We start from the raw sequence: 22,022 nt of genomic DNA, 5'->3' as shown, positions 1-22,022 counted from the left end.
TTTAACACGTAGGCTTTCGCGACCAATATCCATACGTTTTTTTTGGGTTAGATCGCGTAAATATCGCTAAAACCCGCCACCACTCGACACAGCTAACTAGTAAGGGTTGTCACGTAAACAGAACATGCCAATTCGTCACTAGTACAGCACACCGGTGTGTTGGAGAGCCAAGCCACATTTTAAATCTGAGTATCATGTTTCGTCAGTAATTACAACTAGCTCCATCAGGCGACAGCAAAACGTCGTAGTCAGATTGTAAATGTTGTGGCTTGGCTCTCCAACACACAAACGGTGTGCTGTACTAGTGACGAATTGGCCACGTTCTGTTTACGGGACAACCCTTACTCGTTGGCTGTCGGGTGGTGGCGGGTTTAACGACACATTTATATATTTACGCGATCTAACCCAAAAAAAAACTATTATGGAAGTACCTTCATATAAACAAAAGGATGAGTGAATAAACGCATTTATGTTAAAAGTATTAAAATGTTGCCGGCACAATGCATTATGGGAAGGTTTGTGCTTGCAGGGCGGTGTTCTTCACTGCAAGGCCCGCGGGCCACTGGCGGCCCCTGGTACCCTTTCGTCCTGCCCCTGCCGTGCGACCCTCCGACAATACACAAAGGGCGAAAACACCCCCCAGCATCATCATCGCACTGCTGTTAAACCCCCAATGGTTTCAAATATGGCGAAAAGTTTTTTTGGTTTTGGCCATGTTTTTGTTTATTGTAGTACGGAGTTAGACTGATGGCCTTAATCTTAGTTGTCTTGTGGTTGTTGTTTGACTTGCATCCCACTGGGATTTTTGCACACAGCGTTGGTGTACGGTGCTATTTCAGGAATATTTTGATGTTTTTTTCCTGGATTTTCTGTTTGCACAGTCACCTAGTCACTTTAAGATGTTTTCTTGTTCATGTTTTTGTTTGTTGCGGTTGCACCCGATTCAAGAGCCGAATGGCTCACAGGGCTATACCAAATAAATAAACTATGAACTGCTGATGTCTCCTTCGGTGAAAGTGGCCTCTGAAAATTAGTGAAGGACCCACCGGTGGAGGGCAAGGCGCGGCCCCACTGGCAGGACATTCCTCATCAGCGTTGTTGAGTGCACTACTGGACAGCAGGCGAGGTCCAAACCCCACCTCGACATGGTACTTGAGATGAAGGCCCACACAGCATCACAAACCACGTTGGTTTCCATCAGAGCCGTTTTGACATTTTTCCTTGATTATCTAAATCACAAAAACGCACGAATAGTTTAGCGATGTTTAATCACCAAAACAGTACACGTACGTACTCAATACACACATTTTTAGATTTTATAAGCTGACACCGTCGTAATAATTATATTCTATATAGGATCTACATTGCACCCTTTCCACGAGGTAGGGAATCACACTACTCGCACTCCTCACCATTGTGTGTGGACCTCCCACCAGCAGCCAGAGGAGAGACATCACCAACGCAAGCTTTCATATGGACCGCTCTCAATCGCTTCTGTTACGCAGTTATCTTGGCCGTAGTTTCACTGTTGTCCTCTGCTCTTTAATTTTTTCTGCTTTTGCCACTTTGGCCATCCAGATGACTCTTGCAAAATGAAAGTCGCTTCAGGCCTCGAGTTCTCACCCTGGTTAAACAAAACCATCTTGAACCTGAGTCACTCCCTTAGGACAACTTATGCAATACCAGATGGTATAGTGAGGGAAAAAAGTATTTGATCACCTGCTGATTTTGTACGTTTGCCCACTAACAAAGAAATGATCAGTCTATAATTTTAATGGTAGGTTTATTTTAACAGAGACAGAATAACAACAAAAAAATCCAGAAAAACGCATGTCAAAAATGTTATAAATTGCATGTTAATGAGGGAAATAAGTATTTGACCCCCTCTCAATCAGAAATATTTCTGGCTCCCAGGTGTCTTTTATACAGGTAACGAACTGAGATTAGGAGCACACTCTTAAAGGGAGTGCTCCTAATCCCAGCTTGTTACCTGTTTAAAAGGCACCTGTCCACAGAAGCAATCAATCAATCAGATTCCAAACTCTCTACCATGGCCAAGACCAAAGAGTTCTCCAAGGATGTCAGGGACAAGATTGTAGACCTACACAAGGCTGGAATGGGCTACACGACCATTGCAAAGCAGCTTGGTGAGAAGGTGACAACAGTTGGTGCGATTATTCGCAAATGGAAGAAACACAAAAGAACTGTAAATCTCCCTCGGCCTGGGGCTCCATGCAAGATCTCACCTCGTGGAGTTGCAATGATCATGAGAACGGTGAGGAATCAGCCCAGAACCACACGGGAGGATCTTGTCAATGATCTCAAGGCAGCTGGGACCAAACTCACCAAGAAAACAATTGGTAACACACTACGCCGTGAAGGACTGAAATCCTGCAGCGCCCGCAAGGTCCCCCTGCTCAAGAAAGCACATATACATGCCCGTCTGAAGTTTGCCAATGAACATCTTAATGATTCAGAGGACAACTGGGTGAAAGTGTTGTGGTCAGATGAGACCAAAATGGAGGTGGACACATTATACCTTCAAATCTTGGGTAAGAACATCATTCCCTCAGCCAGGGCATTGAAAATGGGTCGTGGATGGGTATTCCAGCATGACAATGACCCAAAACACACGGCCAAGGCAACAAAGGAGTGGCTCAAGAAGAAGCACATTAAGGTCCTGGAGTGGCCTAGCCAGTCTCCAGACCTTAATCCTATACAAAATCTGTGGAGGGAGCTGAAGGTTCGAGTTGCCAAACGTCAGCCTCGAAACCTTAATGACTTGGAGAAGATCTGCAAAGAGGAGTGGGACAAAATCCCTCCTGAGATGTGTGCAAACCTGGTGGCCAACTACAAGAAACGTCTGACCTCTGTGATTGCCAACAAGGGTTTTGCCACCAAGTACTAAGTCATGTTTTACAGAGGGGTCAAATACTTATTTCCCTCATTAAAATGCAAATCAATTCATAACATTTTTGACATGCCTTTTTCTGGATTTTTGTTGTTGTTATTCTGTCTCTCACTGTTCAAATAAACCTACCATTAAAATTATAGACTGATCGTTTCTTTGTCAGTGGGCAAATGTACAAAATCAGCAGGGGATCAAATACTTTTTTTCCCTCACTGTACATCCTACATGCGCCTAATTAGGCCACGACAACTTCGACATCACCCCTGTGGACACTTCTATCACCGTGTGCCCCTGGACACCGCAGCACCACAGAGCAGCCGCCACACACCAGACCATCCGCCTGCCAGTAGCCCTGGTGAAGATGACTGCAATCCGCAATCTTCCAGTCGTCATGTGTAGAAGTAGCCGTTGTAGGTGCTCTTCTTGTGCCGGTCCTTGACATTCACCTGCTCAAAGGGGCACTGGGACGGCAGGGGAGACGCCGCTTCAGCGTGTGCGGCCGTGTGCCAGTGTCAACGTGAGGGTAACCACATCCCTGTGTCCGCGTACATCGTACACGTACACTTAGACACGGTTGGTACTCAAACACCAGCATACATCGGCTCGGGAAATAAGAGGGAATAAGAGGGAACGGAGGGAAAAGGAGTGGAGAAATGGGAGAGACGAGGGAGACAGATGCTGCATCAGGCCATTTATGGAGACAGTCTATTGTCCTATCATCTTATAGCGTCCCTGGCACGTAGTCATATGTTACACAGTGGCAGTGGGGGGTCGCAAAATGCCGATTTATTACTAATAAACCCCAAGGATCAGATCGAAATCCCTAATTTCGATCGGAACATTGGGGGGGGGGGGGGCACGTGCCACCCCCCCCCCCCCCACTGGCTCCGCCAGTGCATACAGTGGTTCGTCAACTGGGGTGCGCGCACCCCCTGGGGGTGCGAGACACGGCCAGATTTGTTTAGAAGGTAAATCATCGAAAACACAAATAAAGCATGGCCACGTAAGTACAACTACTTTGTTTCATCAAGCCCCATGCATTTATTAACACTACAAAAGTTTTAACCATCGAGAACCAAAGAAGTAGAAGACTGCAGTAATGGGGAAGAACCACTGCTCGAATAGAATGGTGATGACACAGCAACTCGGTCGCCACGTGCGTTACTTTTCGCGCGCGTTCCTACTGCTGCCGTGATCATTGGATAAATCAATGGTGTGCGCGAATACAGGACAGTGTGAAAAAGAGCTTCATAGCTCATCGGATCTTTTTCCATGAATAAATAAAGATTCTGATTCTGTGCCCAACCGGGGGTATGTGAGAGTCGCCTCTGGCCCTCGGAGAGGAGACGCATGTTGAACGTCATTCACGCACCATACGTAGCCAACCGTGCTCATCGGAGGTGCGGGGGAAGGACAACAAACTAAACACAACAAGCAGTTTTAAAGAGCCATTCAGAGGTTTTTTTGGGTTAGATCGTGTAAATATAAACGTGTCCTTGAACCCGCCGCCACCTGACACAGCCAATTAGTAAAGGTTTGTCACGTAAACAAAACGTGCCAATTAGTTACTAGATCAGCACACCGGTGTGTTGGAGTATAGCCACAACATCTACAATTCGAGTACTGTGACGTTTCACCGGTAATTACAACCAGCCTCACCAGGCGACAGCCAGAAATATGGAGAAATCGTCCTGTTTCGCGGTCTTAAATAGAGGGATCAGTTTTAAAGACATGCATTTTCAATCTAGATTTGAAAGTGCATAGCTCCAGTGCCTTCCTCATATTGGAAGAGCGTTCCAGACGGTTCCCCACCCGCGCCGTGGGACCGTGTGCGTGTGCTGTGCGACTGGCCGCTGCGTGCGTGCGTACGTACGTGCCTGCAGGCCGAGCCGCAGCACTTCCCGCGCAGCAAGTGAGAGCGGCTCGTGAACACGGAGTAGCCGGACACGGGGTCCACGTACGTGTCCTTGCCTGCCTGCACGCACGCACGCAGCGTTTCCATTCCACAAGGTCCCGCGCGTGTCAGTTACTGCACTACGATGGTATATCACAGTTCATTGAGTCATTGATGGTGGACGGCAGGATGGGGGTGGTGCAGTGGTGACACTTGTACATCACAGCAAGAAAAGGGCTGACTTCGATTCCAATTTCGGGTGCCTTTGTGTGGAGTTTGTACGCTCTCCCCCTGTTCTGAAGTTTGTGCGTATGTGGAGTTTGTATGTTCCCCCACCCCCCCCGTTAATTCTCCCCGCTCTGAAGAGTGTGAGTTTGTATGTTCTCCCTCTGGTCCACACAGGTTTCCTCTGGGCTCTCTGGTTTCCTCATAAATCAACAAAACAAAAGGCACACGATAAAACAGGTGTCGGCCAAGACATCCCCAATGGTGAAAAATTACCTGAAAAATTACTCAACTGCGATCACATACAGCAACATCACCCCCTTACGTCGTCCCAACATCACAATCTTGAGGCCAGATGGATGGCGAAGCCTTACTGGCAAGACCTTACTGACAGAGCGCCACAGGACACATAGCTCTTGTGGGTTAGGGGCCGTCCATAAATGACGTCACGCGATTTTGTATGATTGACCCCCCCCCCTTTGTCACACGGCGTCACAAAAAGCCAGACCCCCCCTCAAATATGACGTCACAAAGCTCTGCCCCCCCCCCTAAAAAGATATAAAACATGCTTCAAATCGCTTTAAACTATTGTCATTGTCGTGCGTATTTAATGTGGCGCTGCACTCTGATGTTGTAGGAGAAAACATTTATTAATAAATTTTGATTTAAAGCTTCCGTGACTGCAGTAATTCATATTCTTAGCTCTTTCGATAAAGTCACGTTGAAGGGAAACAATAAAATAATAAAATATATAACAATAAAAATTCTCACGACGTTTCGACCATAACGCAAACGGTCATCATGGCAGCATCAGGTGATGACCGTTTGTGTTATGGTCGAAACGTCGTGAGAATTTTTATTGTTTCATATATATTTTATTATTTTATTGTTTCCCTTCAAAGTGACTTTACCGAAAGAGCTAAGAAAATGTATTAATAAGTCTATTTAACTAAGTATAACGTGTTGTCTATATTTATTTAAAGTTGCGCAATTTGATGTCACGTCACATTTCTTAAACCCCCCCCCACCCCAGGTGCGTGACGTCATTTATGGACGGGCCCCTTAGCAGGGTCGAGTGACTGCTGGCTGTGGGTGTTACCCGTGTTAAAACTACTCAAATCTACTCAGCGCTCTGCTCACTTCTCAAGGAGAAATTTCCATGGACAATACTCCCGACACCTCTGCTCATAACGCACGTTTATGGATAAAGATGCAGCACCTGCAATTGCACTATCACACCAATGCTGCCAGGACTTCCACTACGTATGTCGAACTTCTTTCGCACCGTACGTAGCCAGCTGTGCTCATCGATAGCTCGAGAGAACCCCTTCACAGGGTGTTTGGCATACTCTTCCACGCTGGTCAGACATCTTAGAAGAGGTGGAAGTGCCCACACTATACCCCCGCCATATCAGACGTGTTGATCGACAAACTATCGTCTACACATTCACACTGCTGGGTGGACAGACGCAGAGCATTTAACACAAAAAAACTTGCACAATGGTTTCAAATGCCGCTACCAGGAGTTCGAACTCACGACATCTGGATTGCAAGTGCAGCGTGCTGCTATTACACCACAGTGGCAGCATTCAATTTCTGTTCGTCTAGGAATAAAGTGTAGAGGAACGCTTCCTTAAGAGTTCCAAGGAAACGTGTAGGACCCTATTATGCCTGCAACTGCTGGGTCACAAGTCGGTGTGCAGGGCTGTGTTTTCACCAACACAACAGGGGTGGCTGTATCATTGTGATATTATTATGCTTGTTTACCCAAGGTAAGCCTCAAGGAGTCTCTCTTTTTTAGAAGGTTCATGCTAAGTATAATTCCAATTGAGTGATTTGTGGTGCCATTTTTAGAACTTGGCAAATTTGGACCGTGACGGCGGCATAACGCTTGACCTGCTCTTGAAAATCCTGTCACAGGGTCTTTTAATACCCACTGTGAAGCAGACGCCAGGTATTTTTGGTGGTTAAACACCGGCAGTAATAACCAGGGCGGCCGATTGGAATCAGACCGTGAACATCTGCAACAAGCGGCGAACGCGCTACCCCGTCACAGGGTAATGGACGGGGGGGGGGGGGGGGGGGAGGCTCTTAGGGTGATATGCGCAGGATCATCGAACATCTAGGGCAGTGTTTTTCATTGCGAGTCCACTGCGGGCCATTGGCAGCCCTGGAGTGCAGCCCATGACATGCGGCCACCCGACAATCCTAATATATAAACACCCAGGTCTGTGATTGTCATTGTGACTAACGCGGCACGGATTGGTTTAAGTTCCTCACGTGACCGGGACCAAGCAGCCAACCAACGCTTGGCGGGGCTATAGAGGGGCGGGTGAAAGTCCGCATCGAACCAAACCCCCAGCAAGGCCATCTACTTAACGACGAGAGGAAATTCACACGAAATGCCGTTTTCAATTTAGTTATTCCAGATGTAAAATGATATAAGCTTTTAATGAAGAAATAAAATTATCTAATTCAAAACATAATACAATTCAAAGATGTTTCATTTTAAAGCTTCAAAACGGAGCATCGGGTGCTTGCGCAAATCTGTCGTTCGTGTGCAATTTTTTTCGTGACATTCCTGGCCGAAGGCCGTAAATGGTTGTGAGGGGTGCCACAGGCGCCCCCGAACAACCCCTAGGTACACAAATGTGAAAACACCCCCCTTGCAGGCAGTGCGGCGGCCCTCACACTTGTCGGCGAAAGTGCATCCCCTGACTCTGCAAATGAGTCAACACTGATCTAGGGCCTCATGACCATGGAACTGTAGCACCACTCCTGACAAACGGGCGACACCGACCGTGTCATCACCTCTCACGTGTTTCGTGCTGAATTAGCAAAGCCAAGCACCTGCTCCAGGCCAGCGTTAAAAGCCACCCGACTGCAGCGTTCTGGCCGGATGTGAATAAACCAGGCGGCCCATTCTCACAGACTGTGGCATCATCCCACTGCCTGCGCACGAGAAGGATTCTCAGACACTTGACAACGAGGTGGGGTGGGGGGGGCAGCTTAGCAACACTATTGAGGAAGTGCGTCGGCTTTGCTTCTCCACTCCACTACCGACAGTGACACGTTGTACACGTACAGTCCTTTTGTCAACACACTGCTGGACGAGGGCCCGTGTCCACCCCTGTGTGGTTCAGTGGAGTTGTTTCACCGTGCTTCACCACGCTGCACAGTGCGGGTCGGTGACGTTGGGGAGCGCAGGCAGTGGAGTGTAGCACGGTACAATGAACTTTGTTGCACTGCCCTTTGCCAAAAATGTCGGAATCAATGGATGTATTCATACTGGAGGAATCTGATGAGCTATGGAAGCTATTTTTCACAGATGTCCAGTCGGGGTGGGTCAGAACGTTACAAAAAATAATACGAAAACACGATGAGAGTGAAAAGGAGCGTATAGGAAAGGTAAAGAAGTAACTTTTTAAAAAATATGCAGTCCTCAGCAGCCTGTAGCACCTATTGTATGCACGGTGGTCACCCATCCAGCAATATCCATGCCCAGCCCGGCTTAGCGCGTCACAATATTGGGGCGAATTCCTCGGTGGTTTGGTCGTACGAGTTGACGCGATGCATTGTGCTTAACCAACTGGGACTTAGTAGAGGCCCAAGCCAGGTCCAGATGCCAAATGATCAGAAGTGGTAATGTGTGTAAGGAGAATATGTAACAAGACATTAGGATATTGTAGTGCAGCAGTGCCTACATACCTACGCCAAAGACAAAGATGCCCCGTATAGCCTGAACACACTGTTGGGGCAAGTGCTGTTGGCAAGCACCTATGAAGGCCCGGAACGGTACACGAGGGCGTGGGTGGTCAGCACCACGCCCGGCCACCTTTGTCTCCCCCAGTGGCGGTGTTTACACACAGCCCATCAGGTCCTTATTTGAGGCTGAGTCGACCGAGGGGAGGCCCAGGACCAATTCAGATAATCATCACTGGTGTTGGCCTTGAGCGCGGATCGAACTCGGGTCGCCAGATTTGTAGTGCAGCACGCAAACTACTACACTACCATTCCCCATGCGGAGGAGACGCGCGCACATAGGATGAGACACATACACAGGGATTCCATAATAAAGGTTTTTGGGCTAGATCGCGTTATTTATAAATGTGTCGTAACCCTCCACCACCCGACACGGCCAATCAGTAAAAAAGTGTCACGTTTACAAAGGACAAATAATTCACTACTTTAGCCCACCGGTGTGTTGAAGAGTGAATGCACATCATTGAAAATTTGAGTACAACGTTTCGCTGGTAATTACATCCAGCATCATCGGGCAATTTGCCAGAATGGTGAGGCCTTCCACTTGCTCCCGGTCTTAAATAGAGCAGCAGCAGGGTGACGTCATCATTTAATTCATTCAGGGGCAGTGATTTGAGGCGGAGAGGGGTATTGTAATTATATAATCGATTGGTAATCATTCAATTGTTATTCATTGGTATTTGTTTCCCTTATAAAGAATTGTGACTGTATTATATGAATATTTTTCTTTATTTAATAATACGCTTCCAGGCCGCACTAAGCCTGTAGCTGTCAAACTGACAGTGATTCCACTCTGTTCCTGCACGTAAACAGAATCACACGCGAGCACAACGGAGACGCACCAGACAGGCCTCTGTGTGGTTTCTCAGAATTTTCTTCTCCTCCACTGTCAGATTGTTGCCTTCCATTGCAGCCGCAATGTTTTTATCTTTGGATATCACTTCCGTCACCTGCACACTCCACACACACGCGCGCACACGCACGCATGCAACTTTCGTTCGAATGCAATTTGAAAGAATTCGGGTGAGAGCCTGCGGAGATTCACAATGCATTTTACAAGGTCATAAGCATGTTTGTCATGACGACAAAAGTGGTAAGGCCATTTATGCTTCCCCTCCAATGAATGCTGCTCGCGACGAGTGGTTGATTGTGAGTGACCGGCAAGGAGGAATCAAGCACACATCAGCAGCAATGTGGACAGTTGAAATATGAATTTCCGAAAACCATATCCTCACATTGAATGCCAAAAATAATAACGAGATGCCATACATCAAACAGGCTGTGTGTATGTCATGTCTCATCAGCCACATTCCCATATCAGGGCAATGCATTGTTGTTTCGATGTAGCCGTTTCCACCCAATTGTAAACGTCGCAAAAATTCAAACCTAACTTGTTTTTCCTCCCCCAAAAAAATAACGAACAAAAACTAGTAGCAGTGTTGCTGCTCTTCTAATGTGCAGTTGCACAAGGGTGCCACCACCTTTGATGGCGGTACGTTTCATCTCGTCGCAACATCTGGGAAAAAAAAATTCTGCACAAGCGCCAGGCTCACGCCCCATTCATTGTGCAATTTTTTTCCGACTGAAATCCGACTGGGGCCTCATTATTTTTAGCTGTGAAGGCCGACTGAGCAGAGCAGCTCACTTTACAAGGACAACCACAGCTGAAGACCCTCGGCAGTGGCCGCAACAGAACTTTCTGCAAACAGGGCAAACAATAAACAGTGCTTATGCACAAATCAAAAACAGTGTCAACAAATCCTGTCACAGATATATGAAAAAGAAGTGAATACCTCAGTGGGCTTTGCCTGGTAGGATGGGGATGGTTTAGTTTTATTTGTTTGTGTTTGGGTTATTTATTTACCTTTTTTGTACTATGAACTACTATCACGTGTAAATTTCGATTTAAAGCTTTCGTGACTGCAAGGATTCATCTTCTTTGGTTCTTTCGGTAAAGTCACGTAGAATGAGAATAAAATAATAAATTGATAAAATAAAATAACACAATAATATTCTCACGACGTTTCGGCCACAACACAAGCGGCCTTCATCAGACAGTCTCGTCCCTTCACCTGATGAAGGCCGCTTGTGTTGTGGCCGAAACGTCGTGAGAATATTATTGTGTTATTTTATTTTATAAATTTATTATTTTATTCTCATTCTACGTGACTTTACTGAAAGAACCAAAGAAGATACTATCACGTGTCTTTGAACTGTTTGTTGATGTAACGTCTTTACCCGCCCCTACTGGACATCTGTAAAAAAAAAGCTTCATAGCTCATCGGATTTCTCCATTATAAATGAATATTTTCATTTTTTATTAAACAGACTCAGATATAATGCAGCTGAGTGACAGCATTCAGCAATTGCCGAAGACATCCTGCAGCATGGCCAGAAAATGTTACGAAATGATCACAAGTCTCTCTACTCTTTGGTCAGAGTGCACCAAGTAATACTCCGAGTGACGTTGAGCAGCTTGAGCTGGATCGAGGAGGAAGGCAGGTTACTGTAACAAACACTGAAGTTGTCACCCAGAGGTGAGCGATGAAGGGGGAGACCCACGCCCAGTTGGTGGCATAATATTGTAAATAAGACTTGGAGGGTCAGGCATTGACTGTGCTGCAGGATCTGGCAGAATGAAGAATGGTGAGATACAGAATCAACAGCATTGACCGTGACAGTGGGTTTGTGAGATGTGGTGGTAGCAACGGCATTGACTGTTTGTAAAAGGTTTATGGGGTTTTTTTCTTCTAATTATTTTAAAATACAGTAAAACCTTGGATTGTGAGCATAATTCGTTCCGGAAACGTGTTTGTAATCCAAAGCACTCGTATATCAAAGCACTCGTACATCAGTTGTGATCACGTGACGCTCGGCAGTACAAAGCGTACACGTGCACTACTCGTATTGCAAGACCTCGCTCGTTTATCAAATTAATATTTATTTAAAATTTTTGCTCGTCTTGCAAAACGCTCGCAGACCAATTTACTCGCAATCCAAGGTTTTCACTGTATTGCATTTTACCTATGACATTACGCACACAGCCGTATGATGACTGGGCTTCTTCAGTGAGATGCGGGAGATGAGGGGACCCCAAGTTTTTCTAACAGAGTACCCAAAAGGAAATGTCTCATGACTTGGTGCCGGTTGCAGAGAGATTAAGAATTTTTTTTTCAGACAATGAAACAACACCAAATGTTATATTTTAAATGATGTCACCTTTTCTGCTGGCTCCACCGCTTTGGCTGCATGCTCAATACCTATTGGGCGGCCACAGCACCTCACCCGTGACATCACCACAGCCAGGAGTCTCATGCGCCAGTCACTTGAGGGCCAGGGGCTGCAGAAGAAAATATTGTTCCTCTGCGTCGCCTCCACCCCCAAAGGAAGGCAAACGACACGGTCTGCGAAGACAAAAATAAAACCAAATTAAACTCGCACGCACGGCAACGGTAGACTTCAACTGAAGAGGCGGGATATTACCAAAACAAATAGGTCGCTTTTGTAAGTTAAGATTCATCCTGGTATCTTGTTTGAGTTCTAAACCTGGTGAAAGAAAATAACACTTGAAACTGGTGACACGGCTCCTTGAAACGGCACAAAGGAGGGTGAGAGGTGGCTTCGGGTCTAAAGCAATGCCCTGTGTATGAGAGATAAGCGAGCGATAGTGAGGTCCAGAATTAAAATCACAGTTCCCAGCTGGAGACCAAAAAAACCCGTGTTCTCAAGCACAGCGTTTGATAGTCACAAACTGCACACACCAAAGCATGCGAACAGTCCAACCCATTTCCTTCGGTACTCACTGCTGTCACGACAAATTCTGAGGGCCCATTTGACTTTGCACAACTTTAAACTGATACGAGTTGCTTCAAGGAAGAAGCGTGACAGGCTTTATACTTGAAGACACAAACCTGCACTCTGTGTTCTGGGCTTTCTGACCTTTGCCACGTTTGAACCTTTGCTAATGAGGAACACAACCAAATTATCCGTGCCATGATAGCACTATAGTTACGTTTAACACGAAGGCTTTCGTGACCAATATTATCCACATATTTAAGAACGAAACAGGAGGATTTCTCCACGTATCTGGCTGTCGCCTGATGAGGCTGGTGGTAATTACTGGCGAAACGTCGTACTGAAATTGCAAATGTTGTGGGTTTACTCACCGAGTCACCCGCGAGATGAGGGTGAGGGGTGAGTCGCCCGCGAGGTGAGTGAGGGGTGAGTCGCTCGCGAGGTGAGTGAGGGGTGAGTCGCTCGCGAGGTGAGGGTGAGGGGTGAGTCGCTCGCGAGGTGAGGGTGAGGGGTGAGTCGCTCGCGAGGTGAGGGTGAGGGGTGAGTCGCCCGCGTATCACTCGCCCCGCGCCGGCCCCACTTGATAGGGAACATCTGCGCGATGACGTCATCGTTGCAGCATAACATGACGTCATTTGCCGACAGTTAACAGCAGGCGTGACGTCGGGGGGTACGTGCTGTCTTTCCCATCTCCTTCGTTATAGTTTAAGTTTCTATTTAAATTGTTACACGGATGGTCCCGTTTAGCCTATCGCCGGACTATTTTACGTAGGAAGATCCGTGGTGTGTGGGCGCTGGGGTGGCTAGGAGATGTTAACTACCTCGCCTGGTATGGGGCCATCCACAAATGACATCACGCACCTGGGGGGGGGGGGTCAGACATTTGTGACGATTGGGACGAGGGGGGGGGTGAGAAATGTGACGTCACATCAAAATGCGCAACTTTAAATACATATAGACAACACGTTCTACTTTATTACATATACTTTTTAATGTTTTCTCCTACAACATCAGAGTGCAGCGCCACATTAAATACGCACTACAATGACAATAGTTTAATGCGATTTGAAGCATGTTTTAGTTGGTTGGGGGGGGGGGCAGAGCTTTGTGACGTCATATTTGAGGGGGGGGTCTGACTTTTGTTAACACCGTGGTGCTAGGGGGGGGGGGGTCAAAAATCACCCAAAATCGCGTGACGTCATTTATGGACGGCCCCTAAGATAACTGCTACACTATTTTTTATAACTTTATTTTGGCGATTTCGAATACGTTTTGGTTGCGCCATATTTGTTTGTTGTAGTACAGAGTTACACTGATCACTTTAATCTAAATTGCCAGAGATAGCCGGGCTAGCAGCAGATAGAGCCCGGGGTCCCCATGAAGGACCCAGTGTAAGGGGCACTTACCTCTGGTGCAGTAATTGCTCTCTTGTGTTAATAAACCGGCGGAAGCCCTTACCTGGAAACTTGCCTCCGAGTCGTCATTCACCACACAACATATTCATAATGGGCCCCAAGCGTGGTGATAGTGTTTATTTATTTAAGTTTTGTTAACTTATTCTTACGTTTATTTTTGTTTCTTTTATTTCTGTTTAGTTAGGTTTCGCACGTACGTGTTATATATTTACTGTCGTTATTTGTATGTGTGTTTCTCGCCAGCCAAAATTAAATGTGCAAGCTAAATATAAAGGCTCTCTGTTTTTACATTCGTCCTTGTTCTGGTCCCTCACCAGACGAAAGTGCAAGGTGTTCCTGTACCTGGGGGGCTGTGTAAACACCGCCACTAGGGGGAGACAAAGGCGGCCGGGCGTGGTGCTGACCACCCACTCCCTTCGTGTGCCGTGCCGGCCTTCATCGGCGGTGCTTGCTAGCAGCACTTGCCACAACAGCCTGTTTTGGGGATACGTGGGATCATCTTCTTTGGTTCTTTCGGTAAAGTCACGTAGAATGAGAATAAAATAATAAAATAAAACAATAAAATTCTCACGACGTTTCGGCCACAACACAAGTGGCCTTCAGGTGAAAGGAGCAAACCTGTCGGGACTACAGAGCTCATTCTACGTGACTTTACCGAAAGAACCAAAGAAGATGAATCCTTGCAGTCACGAAAGCTTTAAATCGAAATTTAAATACGTGGGATCGTCGTTGTGTGCGTGTCTGTGTCTGTGTGCGTGTCTGTGTCTGTGTGCGTGTCTGTGTTTGTGTGCAATTGGGAGGTGGTCCCCCTTCCGACAAGCAAGTCAACGTCAGGGACTTAATGTTTCATTTACTTTTCAGTATTATTAAAGTATTGAGTTTCACAATGCTTACCTTTTGGTGAACTTTAACATATTTTGTAAAACTGTCCTATATGTACATTTAAATATTGTAGGTACATGATTGCGTTACAACTTACGAACAGTTCCGGATGCGAACGGGTCTGAGGAACGGAACCAGTACATAAGTGGATAACCGTCCCGTGCAGTAATTTAGCACTTAATTAGCTAGTAGTCACATCACAAATTCAATGTCAAATTCAAACTAAGACTGGGGGAAAAAATGTCAAAAAGAGCAATGTAAAAATCTTATGAGTTAACATAGCAGAATCACAAAAATAAACAATGCCAATAATTTACTATCAGATGCCTATACAGAGTGCTTCACTACGTGAACAAAAATGGCACCCTACTGTTGTATACGGCCCTTTTTCCACAATTAATATCCATAAGAATATTTACGGATGCATACACCTAGATTTCTTTTTCCTTTCTTTCGTGACAAACAATATATATATATTTTTTTAATGAATCAAACCAGTAAGCCAGAAACACGAAAAACCAGATGTTGGTCATAAACAGACCATTAAAGAATAAAGAAATAATAAAACTCTCAAGGCGAGGATGTAACAGCTATCGGCGAAAATCTCCAGATGAACAAGAGTTTGATGGGCCCCTTAGGAAAGGTCCCTCCGAGGTCAGAACACCAAGAGAGCAGACACCAGACGCCAACAGGGTAAATCGTATACATATTCTTTTCCTTATTTTCCAGTAAAACAACAAAAAAAATTAAAAGGCAACAACAAGAATAAGATAAAATTAGCGATCCTAACGCTCACTCCAATTAAGAACAGGCCACCAGACACAACAGTGAATTATTATCCAATGATTAATTCGCTATCAAATGATTTTCACCTTTAATACTTTTACTGTTAAAACAAAGCTTGGAGCAAGAATACCGAGTCACATCAAAGGTTATCGAGAAGGAATGAGACAACGGGCAAACTTGCGAAAGAGTTTAAACAATATTCCAAGCAACCCCGACCACATTTGTCTCTCTCACAGCGCGGAGAAGCAGGAATTGCACCTTATCACAAGGGGCCATCTGGAAAAGCCAGCCGGGTTTGATGAGGAGACACACCCACCCCACACACGGCAACCAGGCAAAGAAAGTTTTAAAGAAAATTGCAAAATAATATTAATAATAACAACGTGTTAACCTTACACGACATTCCATTATAGAACCTTACAGAACCAAGGGATATGGATTCCAACAATCAAGAAACGGACCTCTTAAACTCAGGATGATAATTATTTTTCTTTTTAATAATTCCATCATAACAATTCGAACCTCGGTAAAACCGAGAGGTGTCGGGAGGACGCAGTTACAAACACGAGTCTTGGCGAACATGGGACCAAATGGTATTTGAGCAATATAAGTCAAAAGTATAAAGAGGTGCTCCCGGCCACCTTTGTCTTTCCCTGCAGGACGTGATAAAATGCATACGCTCGGAAGAGCATCTTCAGTTGGAAATAAATCAAATACTATGAATCACAAGCATGATCATAACTGTGTATGATAAGATACCAACTGTGATGTGAAATGTTAAACTTAAAAAAAATCTTAACCATTTCTTTGTGCGTCGGAACGCGTACGGAAAAGGGGGGGGGAACCCGCCCCTCTCTCTGGGTGGAGGGATTAGACAACCAGACGCCACCAAGATGAATCGAGGTGTCTGTTGTCTTGATGTTTATGGCTTGAGGAAAGACCCGAACAGGGCCATGTCATAAATGACACACACACAAACATACACACTGACACCCGAACTCCCCCCCACCACCGACACACGAACCCCCCCCACCGACATACGATCAGATCAAAGATAGCTCCACCTCGTGAGGGGGAGCCGAGAAGGGGAGAGATTTTTGGCATAAAAAGGAGCCGTTTCAGCATTGAAACCAGCTCATCAGCCCTCGGGGCCAACTCATCAGCCCTCGGGGGCAGCTCAACAGAAGAAGACTCATCTCAACTCAGCTCAACAGAAGAAGACTCATCTCAACTCAGCTCAACAGAAGAAGACTCATCTCTACTCATCTCAGCAGAAGACCCGCTCAACTCATCTCAGCAGAAGAGCAGCCATCACCGACGCCGGAGACGTCTCTACAACTCGCCGAATTGGCGAGTGTCGCCAATTGGCGACCCGCTGCCGCTGTTAGCGGCCAGCGCCACCACGAGCGAATCGTGAGCCTGCAATCTACAACCGCCGACGACGGAGCACCAGCGCGCCGCTGCGGGCGTGCTTCTAACGCCGTCTACCAGACGGTCATCTCAGCTACAACAACGCATCTACTCGTTCACCAACGTCCGTCGAGTCCGAACCAACTACTGAAAGAAGAATCAACTGATACGTATGATACACTGCCCCCCCACTACACACAAACCAGACGTCTGCTTGACACAAAGAATCGATTCTGAACATTGGCCTACTCTTACACCACTCACACCATTCAACACACACACACGGGTCATTAACAAAGCCTAAAAACCTCAAGCCATTGAACCATCCGTGATTGTGGAAACATCGCAACGACCGAGTGAATAATCCATCGTTTTTAAGAGTGTTCATAATTTTTCTCTGTAATATTGTGCTGGGGCTGTACTTCTAACCGCATAAATTACCAACTGACCCATTAACAAGGATTAATTCTTGGCTCCTCACCACGGAGCGCCGCTCGCGGGGATAGAGAGCTTGTTCAACCGGTTCCCTGTCAGGGGTCTGGCCACAATCAATTAAAAGATTGGCCCGAGATAAGGATCTCAAAAGGAAACATCGCCACCCATTGAGTCGCGTTGAGAAGTTGATTAGGAATACTTGAGTCGTTCGTTAATATTTGTCTTTCTGCATAATCTTGCCGGTATCCACGAATGAAATAACGAATTCAAACGCATATTTGTGCCTCCAAGAATAATACCGGTTGGAGTGCCCTGTCAACGAGTAGCGTTGCATAATAATCAGTCATCCTATTGTTAACAACGTGACAATAATTGCATTAAGGGCCGCGCATGATCAGTGACCGAATGCTGTTTTGTGTGACGATTCAAGTAACGAAGCTTTGTGGCCATCGAGTGGTGTTGATAAGGCAATTAGAAGTATTACAGTCGAACGCTTTAAATTCATAATCGTTATGAATCAATGAACGAACATCAACGTGGTACTGTGCTGACGATTTCAAGCATAATAACTTCGCATATCAGAATGTATTAAGGATTGGATACGAATCAAAGACCAAGTGCCGTGTTGTGTAACAATTCAAGCATACGAGTTTGCATATTATAAAGTTAAGGTTTGATAGAATAGTTCGCATGTTTTTAATCTCTCTCTCAACAACCGATCGATTGCGTTACGCGTCGGGAATTAACCACAGGTGCCGCTATCGAGGTGAAACAACGCAATCGTGATGGTATCGTGTTAACGCTGTGTTGAAATTCCAAAATCCCGAGATTGAGTTTTTCATATTATCCAAAAATTAAAGTTAGCTAGAAATAAAATTGATTAACGCAGAAGGTTTGTGTGTGATTCTTCCTGAAATTCTGCATAATATTGTTCTGCGTATGAGATCTGAATCCTGGGGACCTATCATAAGCACACTATCACCACATGATCCATAACACACATAATCCGTAATGTTCAATCGAGAGTAATCGTATCCTTATCGATAATACGGAATTGAAGAGCAGAGTCGAATCGTCTCTCTCTCATTCACGCTCACAACGCCTGCGTCACTGCATACGATTAATTGCGTTATTCCAATTCATAACACAATCCTCGTCACCGAGGCTCGACCTGATAATCCATAACGACCTGCATTATCATAACCACGCCCACTCGCATAAATTAATACGATTATCTCTCGAATCAGCATAATTTATGCACATAATTACACTAATTAACATAATTTCGGATAAATTATGCAAATCTCAAATTTCATTTAATTTTCATTATTTTCATCAATTTTCATAACACCTATATATACAACATATTGGGCGCGTCGTCCGGGATCTCTCGCAGACAGTTTATGCTTGAATTAAGGAACAAATCACTGTTGTATTAACCAAGGTTTTATGATCTAACGTTGCCCTGTGACTGTAACGGGTGTAAAGCAAACAAAAAACGCACTCTGAAGGGAAATTCCAGAGTAGCAGGGTATAACAAAGACAATTGAAGTAAGATTATTTGCTCGAGTCAAACTGACCATATCCTGTGATACAATTGTTTATACGTACTCTGAAGGGAATACCAGAGTCACAGGAGTCGAACTGATGCATTCTGGATACAACTGTTTTGATATGCACTCTGAAGTGAAATTCCAGAGATGCTCGTATTAAGAGTAATTTTTGAGTGGATTGCGGGATATTGGGAACTTGTACCAAAAAGGTCAGGCCGATCTGCTACAGAGCAAACAAATCAGGGAGACACATGGAAGGGGAGCTGTATTGATGACATTGGGACACTGCTTAAGAACTGGATAAAATGGGAGAAAAGCGAACACGATGTAAAAACATCAGGAATAGCTACGCTGAACTCAGACCCTCTCGCACAGACAGACAAACAGAGATTATGGGATGAGGAAAATTTCGGAAAAGAAACAGGTGGGACTGATAACCCCGAAGTCAGAGTGAGACAGAATATCAAAACTAAATCACCAGGAGATTATGTACTAATAACGCGAGAAAGGGCGGAGCCGAAGCTCCGAGGCAACTCTCCAGGAAAACGCACACCACGCACAGACGGCCGACACAAACATCGCGACAGGCACGACGCACCAGACAAATATAAATCAAAAACCCCACAAAAACCACCTAAGTATGAGCCATGGGGAAAACAGGAGTCACCGAGCAAAGTTGACCCACGTTACAGGCGCAAAATACACTACAAAAATCATGTTAAGCAACGCCACCGTGATGTTAATGACTCATCCGAATCTGACTCGGATGACGATGATCAACTTTCCGAATACTCGTTCAGTAGTAACACTCTGAACTTGATGGACAAAGCTCTCGTCAGAATTCCCTATTTTGATCCACACAATAAGAACAGGGACATTCACACTCACATCGCAACGGTAGAAGCAGAAGCAATGATCAGGGGTCTGAGGAAAACAGATGAAAAAGCGAGTTTGCTGAAACGCAGCTTGCATGGACAGTCCATATCATGGGTAAAGTCGCTACCATACGAGGTTCGGAACGATTTTAAAAAGCTGAGCCTGGCAGTGATTCGGAAGTTTGGAGAATATTTAACACTGTCTGAGGGATTTAACGCTGCAAAATCTATGACCCAGTGTGCAGACGAGGAACCTCGGGATTACCTCATGCGATTTAAAAGAGCGTACTATGCGGGCGATGTGGATCAGTATCACGAAGGTGACAAAAGGTTCAAAATTATGTTTTTTGGATCTTTGAGTCCAGAGATTACAGAAATTGTGGGAATGGTCTTGAATCCAGAGACAGCCTCCTTAGACCACATAGTGGATCGGGCACACATGGCTTGGCTGTACCGGGCTAAAAACAATGATTTCACAGCACACAGTGAACGGGACAAGGCAACCAGCCTATCAGACGAAAATAAAAAACATGTGAGGCATTTGATGCACGCAGGCCCACAGTGCAGAAAACAAAAAGCACCCACGGATTACCAACATAATTACATACACGGGTGGTCAAATAACAATTACACGAGACAATGGCACGCAGACCAGGAGCGATCGCAGCATGCAGGGACGCGTATTTGCGAGAATCGCAACGTGTGGAGACCACGAGCAAAGTCAGACCAGTGCTCAATTCCACGGCACACAGACCGAGAGCGTTCGCAGCGTGCAGAGACGCGTATTTGCGACAATCGCCACGGGTGGAAGCAAAGAGCAGGACCATATCTTCACCCAATGCAGCGGCACACAGCCGGCCAAAATTACCCACACAGATGGCGAGATAACAATTACGGTCGACAGTGGCACATAGAGAATGGGCGGCCACGACACACAAAGACACATAATCGCGAGAATCACGGCGTGTATAGGCCAAGAGCAGAATCACGCCGATTCCCCATTCCACGATACACAAGGGGCACACATGGCTTGGCTGTAACAAAGAGGGTGACATGGGCACGTGACAAATCGCTCACACTGGTTGAGAGGAAAATGACAGGGAAAGAGGTGTCCGCTGATCTGAAAAAAAAATCACAGCCCTTGGAAAAAATCAAGCAGGCTGGAGGTTACAAACAGAACCAAGAGGGGAACCATGATTGTGGAAAACTAAATGCGCCATGCACACGCTTTGATGTGGTGGGGAACGCGAGAGTCGCTCCCGTGGTGAACACACCTATTGAACAAGGAAAATTAACCATGAAGCGTGATCTAACAGGAAATGATAACCAACAGGATCGGGAGGAGAAACATGCTTGTTTGGTAAATGGAAACGCGATCAATTGTGTCGCAAAATTGCGTGAGAGTACAGTAAAAGTGCCAGGGAAACGCGTTACGGAGACAAAAATCCATGATGGATTGGGGAATGTGTGGAAATCCAGCACACGCAAAAACATGGAATCGAATCGAGGCACGGAATCAGATCGTGGTACGGAGTCAGCAAATCTGCACATGGCTGCGGAGAAGGCAAATGACCCCAACAGTCGAGCACGGAAACTCGTGTTGTGTACTAATCCTGGTGGCGCTCGACATGGCTTCACGCCACATAAACCCACAGGGAAGGCGAGGGATAAAAAAAATTACCGATACGAACCAAGGAACCGTGCTCATTTGGCTAAAGCCATACCGACGATGAACCAAAACGACGATGTGATGATGTTGCATGGAAAGGTCACAGGTTACTCGAAAATACCTGGTCATGAGAAAAATTATTCTGTACTTTTGACCAAACGTGGCAGTAAGGTTGCCAATAACTTGGTAAACATTAAACAAAGAGATGCCAGGAGGGAAACGGTGTACCACCGGGCTCGAAACCGCTATCCAGTGTTTCCCAGGAACTGAAACAAAAATCAAAGCAATAATTGATAAGACCCGATGTAACATGTTGCCTTAATTTTTCTCTTTTTCCTGTTCTTTTATTTTCTTATTTCAAATGTAATCATGCTAAGTTGTGACACGTACGTGCGCGTTGTAAGGAAAAA

The 22,022-nt window shown here is 45.7% G+C and overlaps 1 protein-coding gene across 2 annotated transcripts; it reads right to left on the bottom strand.

Moving 5' to 3' along the window:
- Window positions 1–1,251: 1,251 nt before the first annotated feature.
- Window positions 1,252–13,204, bottom strand: LOC142928883 (uncharacterized protein C1orf53-like). 2 transcript variants are annotated; one of them, XM_076069340.1, is made up of 5 exons: window positions 12,959–13,204; window positions 12,012–12,196; window positions 9,635–9,742; window positions 4,781–4,886; window positions 1,252–3,372 (listed from the first exon to the last, which is right to left on the bottom strand). In XM_076069340.1, exons 2-5 carry the CDS (start codon window positions 12,105–12,107, stop codon window positions 3,362–3,364), a joined length of 321 nt encoding a protein of 106 aa, XP_075925455.1. In that variant the 5' UTR covers window positions 12,108–12,196; window positions 12,959–13,204; the 3' UTR covers window positions 1,252–3,361. The 2 variants fall into 2 exon arrangements, with proteins under 2 accessions (XP_075925455.1, XP_075925454.1); XM_076069339.1 differs by having other exon boundaries at window positions 4,785–4,886; window positions 12,959–13,196.
- Between the last annotated feature and the right edge of the window lie 8,818 nt (window positions 13,205–22,022).

Source organism: Petromyzon marinus, chromosome 24 (assembly GCF_048934315.1).
Source record: "Petromyzon marinus isolate PM22_M1 ecotype Great Lakes invasive population chromosome 24, UKy_Petmar_22M1.pri1.0, whole genome shotgun sequence".
NCBI classification, from domain to species: Eukaryota; Metazoa; Chordata; class Hyperoartia; order Petromyzontiformes; family Petromyzontidae; genus Petromyzon; species Petromyzon marinus.
Note: the sequence above shows the minus strand (reverse complement) of the source record. Positions and strands in the feature narration are given on the sequence as shown.

Coding starts and splice junctions, on each gene's coding strand:
- LOC142928883 (XM_076069339.1), bottom strand. CDS start 12,107: ATGAGACTCCTGGCTGTGGTGATGTCACGGGTGAGGTGCTGTGGCCGC. Junction 4,887..9,634: donor ACCACACAGAGGCCTGTCTG/GTGCGTCTCCGT, acceptor GCGTGCGTGCAG/GCAGGCAAGGACACGTACGT. Junction 3,373..4,784: donor GCGGCTCGGCCTGCAGGCAC/GTACGTACGCAC, acceptor CTGCCGTCCCAG/TGCCCCTTTGAGCAGGTGAA.